Source organism: Ochotona curzoniae, unplaced genomic scaffold, assembly GCF_017591425.1.
Source record: "Ochotona curzoniae isolate NIBS_2020 unplaced genomic scaffold, NIBS_Ocur_1.0 scaffold_274, whole genome shotgun sequence".
Classification (NCBI taxonomy): Eukaryota; Metazoa; Chordata; class Mammalia; order Lagomorpha; family Ochotonidae; genus Ochotona; species Ochotona curzoniae.
In genome coordinates, this window is record NW_024467101.1 from 7,393,702 (window position 1) to 7,409,657 (window position 15,956).

At 57.7% G+C, this 15,956-nt stretch overlaps 1 protein-coding gene across 2 annotated transcripts in view; it reads right to left on the reverse strand.

Moving 5' to 3' along the window:
- Positions 1–15,956, reverse strand: part of OSBP2 (oxysterol binding protein 2) — a 108,354-nt gene that overhangs the window by 7,914 nt on the left and 84,484 nt on the right. For both annotated transcript variants that reach the window (XM_041003674.1, XM_041003675.1), the window contains 10 exons: positions 15,409–15,665; positions 5,792–5,984; positions 5,131–5,248; positions 3,800–3,863; positions 3,431–3,577; positions 2,708–2,953; positions 1,126–1,246; positions 519–622; positions 347–442; positions 76–251 (listed from right to left, as the gene is read on the reverse strand). In XM_041003674.1, coding sequence (XP_040859608.1) covers positions 76–251; positions 347–442; positions 519–622; positions 1,126–1,246; positions 2,708–2,953; positions 3,431–3,577; positions 3,800–3,863; positions 5,131–5,248; positions 5,792–5,984; positions 15,409–15,665 — 1,522 coding nt within the window. The remainder of the gene's footprint in view (positions 1–75; positions 252–346; positions 443–518; positions 623–1,125; positions 1,247–2,707; positions 2,954–3,430; positions 3,578–3,799; positions 3,864–5,130; positions 5,249–5,791; positions 5,985–15,408; positions 15,666–15,956) is intronic.

Consider the following 15,956-nt stretch of genomic DNA (forward strand, 5'->3'; position numbering starts at 1 on the left):
CAGCTGCCTGTGCCCGGTGCTCCCGTCTCTTCCCTTGCCCCGTGTTGCAAGCCAGGGTCCCCAGCCCCTACTCACGGCAGTGGGTACTTCTTCCACAGCAGCTTAGCTGGCAGGGTCTGGTAGACTGTCTTCTGCTTCCCGTCAGAGCTGGGGCTGCTGTGCAGGATCTTGGAGCACTCCATCTGCTCATCCCACGAGCCCGACAGCACATAGTGGGCCTTGCCCTGGCTGTCACTCACCACCCCTGTCACCTGCAGGTTAGGGGGAGCAGAGACCTCAGCAGGACATGTGCCCCTTTTGGGTTGCTTCCTGGGGTTCCCAGAGGTTGGGGGGCGGGTCTGCTAACCTTTCGGGCTGCCTCTTTGGAGAAGTAGCTGTAGGGCATGAACTTGAGCTGGCACCGGTCATTGGTCTTATGATTCACAATCTCGATGTCCCCTGACTGGTGGGAAGTGGGGTCAGAGAGTGATTCATGCATCAGACACACTCCCCGCAGCCCCCACAGGGGCACCCCTGACCTGGTCGATCCAGAGCTTGCCCACGATGATGTTGTGCACAGTTGAGGTGCTCTTCCTCCACACGTAGTGATTTCCACTGGCCTGGAATTCTAAGTGGATGGCACCTGGAATCCAGGGACAGGTAAGAGGCCAAGTCCAGAGCCCAGGTGGCCTCCACCCCACAGGCTCAGAGTCTGGAGAGCCAGAGGAATATGTAGGCAAGCTGGGGGCGCAGCTGGAATGGAGGCCCAGGTTAGAGGGAGGGTTGCAAGAAGTTTCCCTCTGGGAACCCCAGACTTTAAAAAATGTATTTTAAAGGCAGAGTGAGGTGAGTGGGAGGTGGAGAGAAAGAGATCTTTCATTCACTAGTTCACTTCCCAAATGGCAGCAATGGCTTTGACTGGGCAAGGCTCAAGGCAAGAGCCTGGAACCCTTCTGTGTGGAACGCAGGGCCCCAAGGACTTGAGACAGCTTCCCTTGTCTTTCCAGGGAGCTGACCCTATGGGATGCTGGCATTGCAGGCAGAGGCTTAGCCTGTGCTAGCCCCAGCCAGGCTTTTGGTAAACAGAATCCTCCCTTGGGTCAGCAGAGTGCCTCCTGTCCCAGGGTGCACGGGGTCCCAGCTCACCTAGCGGCATGATGGAGAGGTATTTCCCCCGGAACTTGCTGGCAATGGTGATCTCCTGCCAGAGGTTCCAGCCGTGCTTGGAGAACACATAGTGTGCAGCCGAAGGGGGGTGATGGCTCACCTGGGACCAGAGTGCATCGTGGACTGGGTACAAGGCAAGCTGGCCCCCCCTAAGGCAGACCTCCCCACTACCTGCCCCAGAAAAGGCAGGGCTCAGAGTTGGCAGGCAGGTGGCCATTCTGGACCTGCCCCAGCCCATGGGCCTGCACATCATGGGGGGGGGGGTGGGCAGGCAGGAGGGATGGGGTAGGGTGCGTGTAATGCTTGTGATGGGCTACTCTGAGGGTGTCGGTGTCCTGCTTTTCCAAGGCCACAGATGTTGGGATGTGTGAAACTGTGGAGGCCCCGGGTTGGTCAGGCCAGCTGAACCCAGGGGCCACAGTTGGGCCCTAGGGGGTCCTGTCTGGGACCTCAGCTTCTAAGGGGACCATCACATGGTACCAGGTACCCCGATCACTGCTCTCATTTCCAGGACACCTGCTGCTAGCTCACTGCCAGCTGACAGCTGTGCCATAACTTCCCTGTCCCTTCTTGCCCCCACTGTGGCAAATCTGCCCACCTGTTCCCTGCTTGCTCCCTAGGGCAAAGAACTCCAGAACCAGCCCCAGACACCTGCACCGACACAGGTTCAACCTGAGCCTCCAATGCTTCCCTGTGCCTGAAGCACGGTTCCAACTGCCCCCATGTAGTGAGTGGTCCTTTAGCCTGGTCACCCACCCATGCCTGGAGCCTGTGGGGCTTCCCCAAGGTCAAATGCTGGACTGATTCCAAGGGGTCAGCCTCCAGGAGTTCTGTCTGCTCCACACTATGTCCCAGGTGCCCCAGCCAGGCTCATGCCACATGCCCTCCAGTCTCCTGGGCCTGCTTTTCTCTGGTCCCTCATGGAGGCTCTATCTGCCATGCCCACCTGCCTGTGGGTAGCCAGAGAGGTCCACCCTGCCCAGGATGGAGGGGTAGAAATGGGGGAGCAAGTAAGCCAGGAGTCTTTCTCCTCACCCTCTTGCCTTCCTCAGCCAGACTGCCTCCTGACTTCTCCATTCTTAAATAAACCAGAAATCCCACTAGTCACAGATCTGCCTTGCATGCTGGTCCCCCAGGAGCCAGCCATGTCTGCTCACATGCCCGATGCAAACCCACCCACCCCCACCGATGCCAGACTAGCACCTGGGCCTTGGAGGGCAACTCAGGCCAAAGTTCCTGGGGTCACCATTGCTGGCAAAGCAGCAGCTAAGATCTCCTGGGTCGCTGTCCCCTCTGCGGCATCCCTTGCAGCCACATCCCCGCCTGCGGCTGCCTGGGCACCTCTTCTCCCACGAGGAGGGCTGGGTCTCTTCTTGCCTTCCAGCCCACCTGGAATCCCCCAGAAAATGTCCCTCTACCTCATTCCACAGCTCCCTGCTAGGAAAAGGGTCCAGACCTCCTTACATGATTCTGGCCCACTGCTGTCTCCAGCAGGTCCTGGCCCTGCCCCAGAGGGCTGGGATGCGCCTGCTCTGACCTTGGGCCAAAGTTTGGCTCTTACCTGCTCACAGAGCGAGCGCAGGCCCATGTCCTCGAGGCGGTCTAGCTCGAAGGTCTCCCCCAGCATGGGGTTGAAGGGCTTGGCAACACGGTGCACAGTGGTGGAGTAAGAGGACACGGAGAAGGCGGCCACCAGGCACATCTGCTCCACCGAGCTGGCGCAGTGCACCGCCTTGTCCAGCAGGTGGTGGTACTCCAGGTCTTCCGTCAGCCGCTGGAGCATGGACAGGGGCTCGTTGAAGTTCACCTGGGGAGAGGGGGGAGTGAGCAAGCAGGCAGGGGAGGGCCAGTCAGGAGGGCCCCAGCCCCTGGGTCACCCCTGTGGCTTCCAAGGCTTAGGGAGGTCCCTGCTTGGATGGTGTCCTCGCTGCTGCTTCCTTGGGTGCCCTGGCCATCCCCACAGCATGGAGTGATCCGTTTGGTCTGGGGCTCTGTCTGCAGTGTGGCCTGGCTCAGTGCTCATTTCCTGGGCTGGGCAGCTCCCAGCATGGCCAGCCTTCTCCTCCCACCCAAGGTGCAACCCTGCAGCTCCCTGCAACCTAATCCTGAGCAGCGTGGACAATGTGAGGTCTGCAGGTTCTACACACAACCTGAAGAAGGCCCCTGCTTTCTGGTGGGGTGGGGTGGAGAACAGGCAACGCTGATAGATCACATCATGACATACTCCTCGGGAGCCTTTGGGACCCCAACACCCAGGCTGTATGCCCGCCCCCGAGCCACCCACTGGCATAGGGATCTTGGAGAGCTCCCGGCCAATGCAGTTCTTCATGATGCTCCAGAGGTTAAGGCTGTAGTTGGGCTTGTCGGGGATGCGGGATCTCCTCCTGACCCTGGATGCGCCTTTGGGCACAAGCGCAGCACTGTCCAGCACCTGCCGGAGACGCCGGGCATGACCATCAGCAGAGGCCCCACCCTCACCTTAGACCCACCACCAAGGACTAACGCCAAGCCAGCTGCTGGCAGGGAGGGGAGGCTGGGTCTACCCAACTCGTCCTAGGTGAGACCAGGAACTCCCCTCACTCCTCTGCCTCCAAAAGTGGCAGGATGCTGGGCCACCCTGGTGGCCAGGGGTCAGCATCATAGGCATGCTTACCTCACTCCCATTGTCTGTTGAGGCCCAGTCTACAGGGCCCGGCACAGTTCCACCTTCAGCTTTTCTGCAGGAAGATTGGGGGGAAGGGGGGGGGAAATCAGGTGGCAATAAGTCTCTAGGCCTCCTGGGGACCCAGCCCACCTCATCCAGACCCTCCATGAGGTCTGATGGGCGGCACCTCCTTGTCTCCACCCCCTACCCGCCCCTCCAATGGAGACATTTGTAATGTGGGATACTTAGGCAGGGGACTTGGAGGGGTGCAAGTAGCAATTTAGAGACCCCAGATGCACCCAGTAGCAGGTACTGGGCAAAGCCCTTGACTGGAGTCAATGTACCAATGAGCGCAACGGCCGGTGCTACACCGGCCTGAAGCCAGGCTGAAGCCAGGCTGAAGCCAGGAACTTCCTCCAGGTCTCCTACACAGGTGCAGGGTCACAAGGCTTTGTGCCATCCTCGACTGCTTTTCCCAGAACACAAACAGAGCTGGGTGGGAAGTAGAGCAGCCGGGATTAGAACCAGCACCCATAGGGGATCCCGGCGTGTTCAAGGCGAGGGCTTTAACCGCTAGGCCACGCCGCCGGGCCTGATACAGCTCTTTCCAGGTCAGCACTTTATGCTTGATGGGCCCTCAGACATTTCCTTGCTGTCTGCTGGGCTGATTCCCACCCTTGATTGGGTTCCTGAAGAGCAACAAGTGGGTGTGATACGTACCCAGAAGTGTGTGTTGTAGGAAAGGTCAGCCACAGCTGCAGGGAGTGCTATACAAGCCCCAGCTGAGGTTCCAAACAGCACATGACCATCTCAGCAGGGCAGGCCCTTCCCTGACCACAGAGCTAACAAGATGATGCTATGCTATTAAAACTGACAGGCTGCAGGCCTGGCGGCGTGGCCTAGCTGCTAAAGTCCTTGCCTTGAACACACTGGGATCTCTTTGGGTGCAGGTTCTAATCCCGGCTGCTCTACTTCCCACCCAGCTCCCTGTTTGTGGCCTGGGAAAGCAGTTGAGGACAACCCAGAGCCTTCGGACCCTGTACCTGTGTGGGAGACCCTCTCTGTATATCTGACTTTCCAATAAATCTTTTTTTTTAAAAAAAGTACAGGATGTTAAATACATTTTAAAAAGAAAATCCTGATGCAAACATTTGGTATGTTTCAAATCAAGGAAGACCAGAAAGTAAGCAAAAATATTCAGCTGGAGACCAAGACTTAGAGAAATCCTCCAGAGGTTTGTATGTGGACTGGGCAGAAGGGTGATCAGATAGAGCCCAAGATCTAGGCGGGGAAGGCTGACTAGGCTGGAAGGGAGAGGGGGAGGACTCCCCCATCCCCACCTGTCGTCCTTGGCCTCGGTGATCACGGTGATGAATGATGTGGAGTCTTCCATGGCGTCAAAGTACTCGGTATCTTCATCTTCCTCACTGTCTTCTCCTTTGGGAGTCAAGAGGCTTCCTAGGGACACACAGGCAGGGGCTTCTGCCCTTAGTCCCTGCAGCCTCTGAACTTAAAGGCGTGGCTGACTGGAGCAAGTTAAGGGGGCAAGCAGAAGTTCGCTCCCTCCTCCCCCACCGATGCAGTCACCTGTTCCTGCCCTGACTAACCGGGGCTTGGTAGGGGTGGGGAGGGAGGAAAGGGGATACCCTCATTGGCTGGAATGGTCCCTGGACCAGCTTCCCTTTCTGATGGACTCCCACCGCACCGCTCAAGGCCAAGTGGGTGGCTACTACCTGGCACCTGGGGTATGTGGCAAGGGGTCTGCCACAAAGGTCACCTGTGCTTCCTGTCCTTTAGGCAGAGGGCAGAGGTGACAGGCATGGGAGAGGCAGGCCAGAACTGGCCCCAACAAGCCTGAGGGTGGGTACGCTCAGGGCTACATTCTCTGGGTCAGACACAGCAGGTGCAGAATAAAGTGGAATGATATTTCTGAAGACCCAGTGGCAACTTCAGCCCCGGCCAGCCTGTCTGTCCGTCTTGTCCTGGCCCTGGCTCACTCACCCTCGCTGAAGCTTTTGGCAGGGTTGGTGGCCCTGCCAGGGGCACTGCGGAAGGCCCGCTCGAGGCTGTTGTGCTGCTTGGCTAACTGCTCGATGGTCTCTTCCAGGTGCACGCGCTGCTCCTGCTCATACTGCAGCGCCCGCTGCCATTTCCGGCTGTGGAGCTCCGCTAGTTCCAGGAAGTCCTTGCAGGCCTGCAGAGTGAGGGCCGGAAGGGCTAGGGACAGTCTTCGTCCCAGAGAGCCTAGGTAGGCTCAGGCAGCCTCCGTAAGCCCGCCCACCCAGCAGGCTGCAGGGGTGATAACCCTTCCCCTGGGGTGGGAGGCACTGTCCATCCTCTCCATTCTCTTTGCTGTGGAAGATATACATGTATTCAGAGCCCTGGGACATGAGAATGTGGGCCACGAGGGAGCCCACCCATGGGCTGGCATCCACATCCTGGACTGATTGGTCCAGGGTGCTGTCTGCAGGGCTCTGATCTTGGGGGAGGGTGTCACTGCTTTACACCTCTAAGCAGCAGTACCTGGGAGCTGGAGGTCACTGGGTCATACTCACTGTGCTGAACCTAGGGTTTGTCACTAACCCCGTCCCCGCTGGGACCCAAGACAGTCTCTGGCTTTGGCACCTAGAGCCTTCTGCTCCATAAGAACTGAGACTTTGAAGGTTTCTCTTGCCAACCCATGGCCAACTATGACACCCAGAGGTTTTCTGCCATCCCCAGGTGTGCAGTGGGTCCTACCATTCTCTTAGGGAGTAGAGCTCAGTCACTGTCCCGTCCTGACATATGGGGCACCCTGAAGGCTCAGGTGTTTTGCTGGAGGGAGATGCGCACACAGACCCTTACTTGGGCCTTGAGGACAGCTGTGTCACCACGATGACATCCCAGTGTCTCCCAGAAGATGAACTGGGGAGGTGATGCTGATGGAGGGGAGCAGGGGACCACTACCGCCAACTACAACCAGCTTGTGCTTTTGACCGCTGTCATCCCCCAGACCCACTTGGCCCAGGTGCTGCCCCCACCACTGCGCACTCACACACTTGTGGATTAGGTTTGTTTCCCTAAGTCACCTCCCTGTGCAATCCCCACAAGTCAGCAGGTGCCCCAGAAGTTTCTGGGCCAAGTCATGCCTTGTCAGGGGCCTAGACTGAGTCAGGGCATGAGGGGACAGGGATAGATGGACCAGCCTACACTGTGCCCCACCCCCAGCTCTGCATGGGAACCCCCCACCCCTCTGCCTCGGCTCAGCTGCCCCGACAGGAAGAACCCTTGGAAAGGGTTCTGGCCAGGGGCTTCTGCGGGGAAGGGGGTGCTGGCTGCTGAGCCATTTAACAGACCCTCTTTGGGGTGTGGAGGGGATGCCAACCTCTGTCTGTCCCAGCACCCATGTGAGTGGCAGGGGAAAGAGAGTCCCCCATTCTGAAGATACAGCACAACCTGGGGGAAATCAAGGCACAGACAGCCAGAAGATCTGAGGTCTAGCTCTGGAAAAAAACTAACAGAGGGGAAGGGGAACGTGGGGCCAGGTCCCCTTCAATTCGCCCTTGCTCCATGCTGGCCTGGCCATGCACCAGAGCAGGGATTTACGCCACAGACAGGCACAGGTGGGTATGGGGTGGGGGCAGGGCAGAGTGCCTCCAAGTGAAGAAAGGAAATCTCCTTATCTTCTGCTTAGCAGAAAGTGGGTGGGGGTGGGAGGACTCCTCTGTGTGGGGATGGAGCAAGGGTTGCCAAGCGGTTTGGAGACCAGCTGCAGGCCTGACCCTGACCATGGTTTGCGATGCAGAACAAGCCTTTCCCAACCTGGTCCCTCCCCTCTGCTATCTCCAGGCCTTGGGGTGGGGATCCTGACAGGTGGCCAGAGCAGCTGGGAAGGCATCGCTTTCCGCTCTGCTTCTTACCCCCTGCTGCATGGTGAGATTGGAGAGGGGGCAGGGGCTGCTGAGCTCAGCATGGGGGACAAGCGGGCAGGGGTCCTGGGGCCATGTTCCCTTTGCACAGCCAGGCATGGTCCCCACTGCCAGTCCACTCTGGAATTCTTGTGCCCTGTGGTGCCCCACCCCCAAGCCCTTTGACCCCAAAGGATCTGCTCAGACCCACAGCCCCCACCCCAAGCCCTGCAGCCATGTATCTCCCCGAGCTGAGCCCTGTCCCCCTATAACCCGCATCAGAAAAGACAGAGATACAACCACCGGCTACTGATTCTAGAATGTTCGGGGCTTGCCCGTGGTAAAAGCAAAGAGGAAAAGGGTGCCTGTGGTACAAAACCAAACTGGGCGGCTAATATTTTCCCCTCCTTGTTGCTGGGTCTCCATACATTAGAATCAACCGTTCTCTCCCCCATGCGAGGAAGGAGCTGTTAGAGTGTGGGTAAAATAGTAGAATGTTAGAACATTAGAATGTTAGAATGGAATGTTATTGTTGGGCAATGTGAGGCTCCTTTGTTCCGAGAAACTGCTACTTTGCTAGGCCAGGAGGCGCCTGGACTGTGGGAAAAATCTACTTTAGCGATAAATCTGTCCTTGCTCCCCTGCAAGCTTGTGAGCAGTGTCACAAACCTTCTCTACCAACTAACCCAGGTGCAGGAGGACACAGGCACAAGTCTCCAGTCCCAGGAAAAGGAGGAACCATAAAGATAAGGGTGCAACAGTGGAAGAGCTATAAACGGTAATGACTATGGGAACAGAGCAGACTGCTTGTGCCTGAAGGCCATAAAAAAATTAACATGTCTAAAGCTGTTACTTTTGATGTATGGTTCAGCCACAAGAGCCTATATAAATCTCCAGCCTTTTGTTAGTTTAGGGTCCAATTTCTGCTTGGCTGGCCTGTGTGCCCCAAGAAGAATGGTCTGACCCCAGCATGCTGGCACAATAAACTCTGCCTGCTTTTGCATTACCAGCAAGACTGTAGTTTCTGGGGAGTTGGCAAAACCGGACCCTAACAGAGCCTGGACATACTTCTTGCATGCCTGACCTCAAAACCCCTCCCAGGCCTTTTCCAGATACATACTTGGTTATTTGAATGCTGGCCCCCTCCCCATACCACCTGCTGCCTGGGAGGGGAGTAGGAAGTTGGGGTCCCAAGGGATGCTTCCAGCCCACAGGACTTCAGCCCTGGGCTCAAACCAAAGGGCCAAGGCCACCTACAGGGACCCAGGAAGTCAAAACCACCTCCCACAGTGAAAGTAGGGCTCCCATCTGAGTGGGAGGAGGGACAGGGCAGAGGCTGCTGTGTCCTAACACGGAAGGGTTTCATGTGGCTGGTCCCAGAGCCTTTGCCCCTGCTGGGAGTAGCACAGAAGCCAACTCGGACTCTGGACCCGTGAAGCACCCACCTGGTATCCATCCCTAGCTTCCAGAGCCGCCTCTGTTGCCAGTGCCAGCCTTCTCTGGGCCCCATCCTGGCTGCACTGAGGGGAGAGGCCTGTGCAGCCCCGCCCTCCCCAGAATGCTGAGCTGGGCTGTACCCTGTGGGCTGTACACTAAGCTGGATTAGGCCCTAGGGGCCCAGCAGGGGGGAAGGGGAGGGGAAAGAAGGGGAGGGAAAGAGAGGAGAGGAGGAAGACCTGTGGCTGACAGTGGGGGGAGGCGGCTCTGTGGGGCTCAGGGAGTGCCTTGCTGACCCAGCCAGGGCTGGCAGCTGTCCCTGGGAGCTGGCGTTGGTCCCCAGCTCCGAGCAGGTGAAGAGACTTGGGCTGACCCCAGTGTGCCCTGCCCACTCTGCCCTGCATCATGCAGAGGTGGCGGGGTGGGGAAATGATGTGGAAGCCAGCAGGTGGCCCAAGCCTGTGTCTGGGCACACACAGGTCCTCGCTGCTACCCACACTGGGGCCGCCTGGGGTCTCTGGGTGACACACAGGGCTCCCTGGCTGTGGCCTGGGGTTCCAGGCCTAGGAGTGTTCCCTTCCCCCATTCCACACCACCCCACACAGGGGAAGCTGGGAGACCCATGGACTCACCCCACTAAGAAGCCCAGGGCAGACAGGGCTGGCTTTTGCTTTGGGCTGCCTGGAGAGAAAAACAGCTGGCCTGTGGGCCGGACCAGCCTCTGACCTGGGAGCCTTCTCCCAGCTGCACCCTGAGGAGGAGGACAGTCTAATCCCTGCGGCTGCTGCTCCTAATCCTAATTCCGACAATGACCTCACTGCTCCCCCCAGCCCTCCCTGCAGGCAGGCCAGCAGGGCGCAGGGTCAGCTGATCAGGGGTGGGTGCAGGGGTGTGTGTGTCCAGCAGGACCCTGGGTCAGCTAATCCAGGTGTGGTGTGTGTGTGGTTGGCAGGGGTGGGTGGTGGTGCCAGGGGTGCCAGTGCAGCCTCCTAAGCCCTCTGTAGGGTCCCAGGAGTCAGGACCCACCTGGGCCTGGGCTTCAGTTCCTGACAAACCATCAGCTTGGACCAAGGTTACTGCTGTCCTAGGTGGACCACATGGAAGGCTCCAGAAGACTGCTGGACGTTGGGGCAGGTAGCTGAAGTAGTAGGTGGGGCCAAAGGCCAAGTGTGCAGGGTAGAGAGAGGCAGAGGGAGCTGCACAACTGGCTCAGCCTTCAGCCACCAGTGCACACAGCAGGTGCCGGGAGCCCTGGGAGCAAGGGAGCATGCGTATTCTTTCCACCTGCAGTGGGTTGGTCCAGGACCTGCCGGGCACCTGTCCCGTGTGTCCTTCTGTGCTTCCTTGGGCTTGTGGCTCCCGGTGGGGAGGTGGAAGACCCTGCTGGCTCCGCCCATATCACACTGATCCTTATGTGGTCATCATTATTGTGGACTGGTCTTGGGGAGGGGATGGTGTCCCAGAAGTAGCAAATGGGAAAGGTCTCCCCACACCCCCTCCAAGGTTAATGGGGTCTCCCCTTCCCTCCCACCAAGTGCCAAGCTGTGTGCACAGCTCACAGAACGGGAGGGGAGCCACACTTAGGGTGGGAAAGCTGAACTCAGAGAGCCCTGGCCAGCCAGGCTGCCAGTTGCCCCAGGTCTGTCAATCCTACTATCCCCCTAGCACAGGGCCAAGCTGGCCTCCTGCCTGTATCTACTATTCGGAAGTGTGACCAGGGGCTGGGTGACCAGCACTAGGGGGTGCTTCACCCTTCTGAGATGCCGAGGTGGGCAGCGTGGGTTAGGGGGATGACAGTCACTCTGCTTCTGTCCACTCCCATCACAGCTTGAAAATAGTCCTTCCTGCACTTGGACATGCATTTACCCCCCTGTGCACAAGGACGGACACCATCTGGCTGCCAGCATGCTGACTGTAGGGGGCAGCTCTGCTATCTATTTTTACCCAGTTCTCCAGGCCCCCAGGGAGCAAGCTGTCAGAGCCGAACAGTGGTCAGCTGGTCAGGAACCCGCCCCCTTGGGTCCGGAAGGACGAGGCGGCCGCTCGGGGTCTCTCTCCCATCGCTTAAGCTCTGGGTGATCCCCTGGGCAGTGAGCCAAGCAAGGTGGTGGTGCTGCGAGGGTGGGGATTGGGGGAAACTTCAGGCTATTCTGAGGATTGCACAGCTCCTGCGGATGCTGGCCTCATCCCAGCACTGCTGTCTGTGTGTACACATCTGTCCCCACTGCCAGCTCTCCCCCACCCCCTTATCTCCTTCTCCCCACTGTTCGTTGGCCCCTGTGACAGCTCTACCTAGCTTGGAGGGGTTCAAGGCCACCGGGAGATCTCAAGTGATAGGTGATATGATGCCACATCCCTGCGTCCCCCCTCCATGGCCAGCAGAGAGGGGTCAGGCCCAGCTGGGCCTTGGGGTTTCAGGGTGGCCCTGTGCCTGGCATGTGGAGCTTCTGGGCTCGTTCTAAATCCCCGGCCGGCTGGATCCTGCTGTGGGCTCGTACCTCAATGGTGGGCTGATTCACACTTACCCTGAGCGGTAATCCAAACCAACCTGCTGCGTGCGCTGGCTTTTTATCAGGATCCAAAAACATTACCCACTGGGGAGCTTTGTCAGATGCAAGGCGATTCATTCATTAGCTCCATGTTCTTTCACAATTCTCTGCACCCTTCCCCTCCTCCTCTCTCCCCTCCCTGCCTGTCTGCTGCGGAGGCTCCCACATGCTGGGCGCTGCGCCAGGCCTGGAGGCTGGCACTGTGAGGGAGACCGTGTCCTGGCTTTTGCACGGAGGATGGTTGTGGGTGCTGCGGCGACGATGTCCACGTGATACTGGAGGTCATGGCTAGGGTGGGGTGGGCGGTGATGTGGGGATGTTACTGTGGAGACGCCCTCAACTTACTGGGACCTGCAGCACTCAGCTGGACCCCAGCCCACCTGCTCACTTTTCATAGACTTTCCTAGTCCTTCCCCACAGCCTCCCTGAACTTGGCATCCACAGGTGGGGCAGGGGAGAGTCTTATAGAGGACAGGGTAAGGGTGGTGTTTGACAGCATGGGTATGCCAGTTGGGATGCCTACATTCCATGTTGGAGTTCCCAAGGCCAAGTTTTACCTCCCTGCCTGGGGTCTAACTTCCTGCTAACGTGCACCTGAGAGGTGGCAGGTGGCGGTGCCAGTACTTGGGGGTCTGTTCACCCACCTGGGGAAATTTGATTAGAGCTCTTTGCTCCCAGTTTTGGTCTGGCCCATCCCTGGGCATGGGGGGCATTTTGGGGAATAAATAGTGGAAGGGCAATTATCTCTGTGTCTTTCTCTGTTTTTCTACCTCTCAAAATTAAAAATAAATATATATCTATTTTTATTTGAAACGCAGATTTGCAGAGAGAGAAGGAAGAGAGAGGGATCTTCCATTGGCTGGTTCTCACCACAAATGGCCACAGTGGCCGAGCTGGGCTGGGCTAGAGCCAAGAACCAGGAGCTTCTTCCAGGTCTCCCATACAGGTGCAGGGTCCCAGTGTTCCAGGTGCCCTTCTCCAGGTTTCTGAGCTTCTCAGCTACCTCAGGACAACAGCTCCCTAATACGTGCTGGATAAAGTGTGAATTGTGTTAGGGCAAGCACCGCCCCCTTCCCCTGAGGCTGGTTATGGTCCTGTTTCCAGCTGCAGCTCCAGGGAATCCTGTGCCCGTGGCATCCCAACCTAAGAAGAGCCTGTCCCCAGTCTTAAATCAGGGAAGGGAAAATGGGTGCAAAGGCTATGCCGACAGACCCCGCTGGTGGCCCAGGCTGCACAGAGGCTGGTGTAGAACCTAGATGTTTTCTGCCTTTTGTGATTCTGCCTTTAATGGCTTGACTAGGGGCTGTGTGAACCTCAGACCTGATAGTCTATGTGACACCCAGCAGGACACCTGGCAGGTCATGCAGGCAGACCACTCCTCAGGAATAAGGTACCTGGTGTTTGATAAGATTCACCGCCCTATAGCTCATTGATTTGTACTTTTTGAAAGTTGCTTGCTTCAAACCCACCAATAGAAGCCTCCTAAATCATGATTGTATAATTAATAGCCTGAAATGTATAAGAACTGTGGGGCTTGGGCTCTCTCTGGCTTGCGCTTCTTTTTCCCTCCCTGTGGATCCTAACAGCCTTGGATGCGGCTGCCCCTCCCCGCTCAGCCATGCTGGGCTGGGGGAGGTGGCTGGGAGACCTAGGTTAACCTGAATAAACCACCTTTATGCCTTAGCACCGACTTTAGACTTGATGATTATCTGGGGATTTCAAAAAGCGGCACAACACTGGGACCTAGGTTGATAGGACTGTTGGACACCAGATACCCAGGTGCCCTCCCTGAGCCAGGGAACCCACGGATGCCTGGCCAGCCACTTGCCTGAAGGTCCAGAGTTCAGCTGCCCTCCTGTTAGCAGGGTGGGAGATCTGTGACTGAAGGCAGTGGGTGGCTCCCACCCTCTCCCTTCTACACCCTAGGGAGCCTGCTCAGGTGTTTTCCCCGCCCCCAGCTGCCTACTTTTCTCTGCCTAGGGGCTGTGGCACAGACAATGTCTCCCACACTCTCAACTCCCTCACCAACTGCTCCACTTCCCATCCAGCTCCCTGCTTGTGGCCTGGGAAAGCAGTCGAGGACGGCCCAAAGCTTTGGGACCCTGCGCCCGCGTGGGAGACCCGGAAAGAAGCTCCTGGCTTCGAATCAGCACAGCACCAGCCGTTGCTGTCACTTGGGCAGTAAATCATCGGATGGAAGATCTTCCTCTAGGTCTCTCCTCCTCTCTGTATATCTGACTTTCCCATAAAACAAATAAATCTTTATATATATAAAAAAAACCCTGAAGAAGCCAAAGCTGCTAATGTGAAACCAGTGTGGGGGTGGGTAGGAGCAGTGCTATGGCACAACAGGTTCAGCCTCCTTCTCCAAGGAATCCATATAAGCACTAGTTTCTGTCCTGGCTGCCCCACTTCTTATCCAGCTCCCTGCCAATGGCCTGGGAAACTGGCAGAGGGTAGCCTAGGCACTTAGATCCCTGCACCCACATGGGAGACCTGGAAGAAGCGCTTGGCTCCTGGCTTCGGACTGGTCCAGCCCCAGCCTCTGCAATCATTTGAGAAGTGAACCAGCAGACAAATGATCCTTTCTTTCTCTAACTCTGCCTTTCAAATAAATCTTTAAAAAAAAATCTTCAAAAACTAAACAGGTGGGCTTGACTGGAGAGGTATGCCTGGGGCAGGAAATGCCAACACATCCCTGTGTTTGCCAAGGTTTAATACTTGTGCGGGCCACTGGTGGAGGCACTGGGACGTGGGCTGTAAGGACAGCAGCTCAGAGGGTGGACGAAGGCCAGCAAGAGCACAGATGGAAGGGGGCACAGATGCAGCCTCCGAGGAGCCCTGGCACATGGGGACTAATGACTTCCCTACACACAGACACAGGGATGCCCTTCTGAGCCAGGCGGGTGGCACCTGGGATCTGAGCTTCCCTGAAGTCTGGAAAGAGGGCACACTGTGTTCAGCTTCAGGCCCCAGGCTGGGTACTCCCAAGGCCACCTCAACTTGGGCAGGTGTGGGCTGTCCTTGGAGCCCTGGAAGAGAATACACCATTTCTGGGGACACAAAGAAGAAGGCCCCAGAAGGCTGGCCAACACTACGCAACCAGGGAGAGAATCCCTCCAGGGTGCCAGTCACAGCTGTGTGGCCTCCAGGATCTGGGGAGATGGCTGACTTTCACCACTCACCAGGTTTGGCTGCAAAGCTCCCCTGATCCCTGCCACTCATACACACTGTGCCTGGCAGCTGGATCCCAGCTCAGGGGGCCCACGTGGCTATTGTGTCCCTCCTGTATGGGCAGAGCCATGGTTCAACCTGGGAGCCTAACCCTCCTCATACCAGGGCAGGTGGAAGGGGTGGCTCAGAGAAAGCTTCCATCTGCTGGTTCATTGCCCCAGCTGCCTGCACCATCTGGGGCTGGAGGGGGACCAAAGCTGGGAGCTGAAAACTCAGCCCAGGTCTAACAGGTGGCTGGCAGGGACCCAAGCCCTTGCACCCTCAGTGACTGTCTCCCAAGGCTGGCCTTGGCAGAGCTGGGACTCGAACCCCAGTCCTTCTGATACAGGATGTGGGCATCTCCACCACTTGACCACCCCTCCCTCCACAGACGGTTAGATGTCCTGGTAGAGAGTGGCAGAAGCTCAGGAGACCATTGGCCTGGCCTTGGAGAGTGGCTGTAGCCACCGGGAGTGGCCCAGGGCGCCAGACTTGGGGATGGGAGTGTTGGGGGAGGGGAGGGGACACTCACGTTGATCATAGCATTGGACGTGATGCGGAAGAGGGTGGCCCGCTCGTTCACCACCTTCAGCTTCTCCCCACTCTCAGCCGGGATCTTGAGGCCGTCCAGCTCCGTCAGCGAGCGCTGGAGCGCGGCACCGTGCTTGGCGATGAGGTCGTTGCACGTGCTCAGGTCGTCCAATTTCAAGGACAGGTTCTTCAGGGTGTAGCGCAGCTCGCTCTTGTCAGTGGGGGCCACAGTCTCGTCGTCATCGTCCCCAGAGTCATCTGTAGAGGGGGAAACGGGGTGGCTTAGTAGCAACCAGGGTAGGCAAGACTAGGAGGCACCAGTTCCCCACATGGTGCCCAGTGTGGCTCCCAGCAAGGGCAAAAGGTGCGCCTGGCTGTGGCCCTGCCCCAAGCAGGTGCATACCGCTTCACCTGAGTCAGAGGCAGAGGACGCAGCCGTGCAGAGACACCAAACTGCATTGGAGGGGTGGCTGTGGGCAGGTAAGGTGGGCCGCACTGTGAAGTTGGCTTGGTTGACATGGATACTCTCTGCATGGGAGCCCGTGGCCC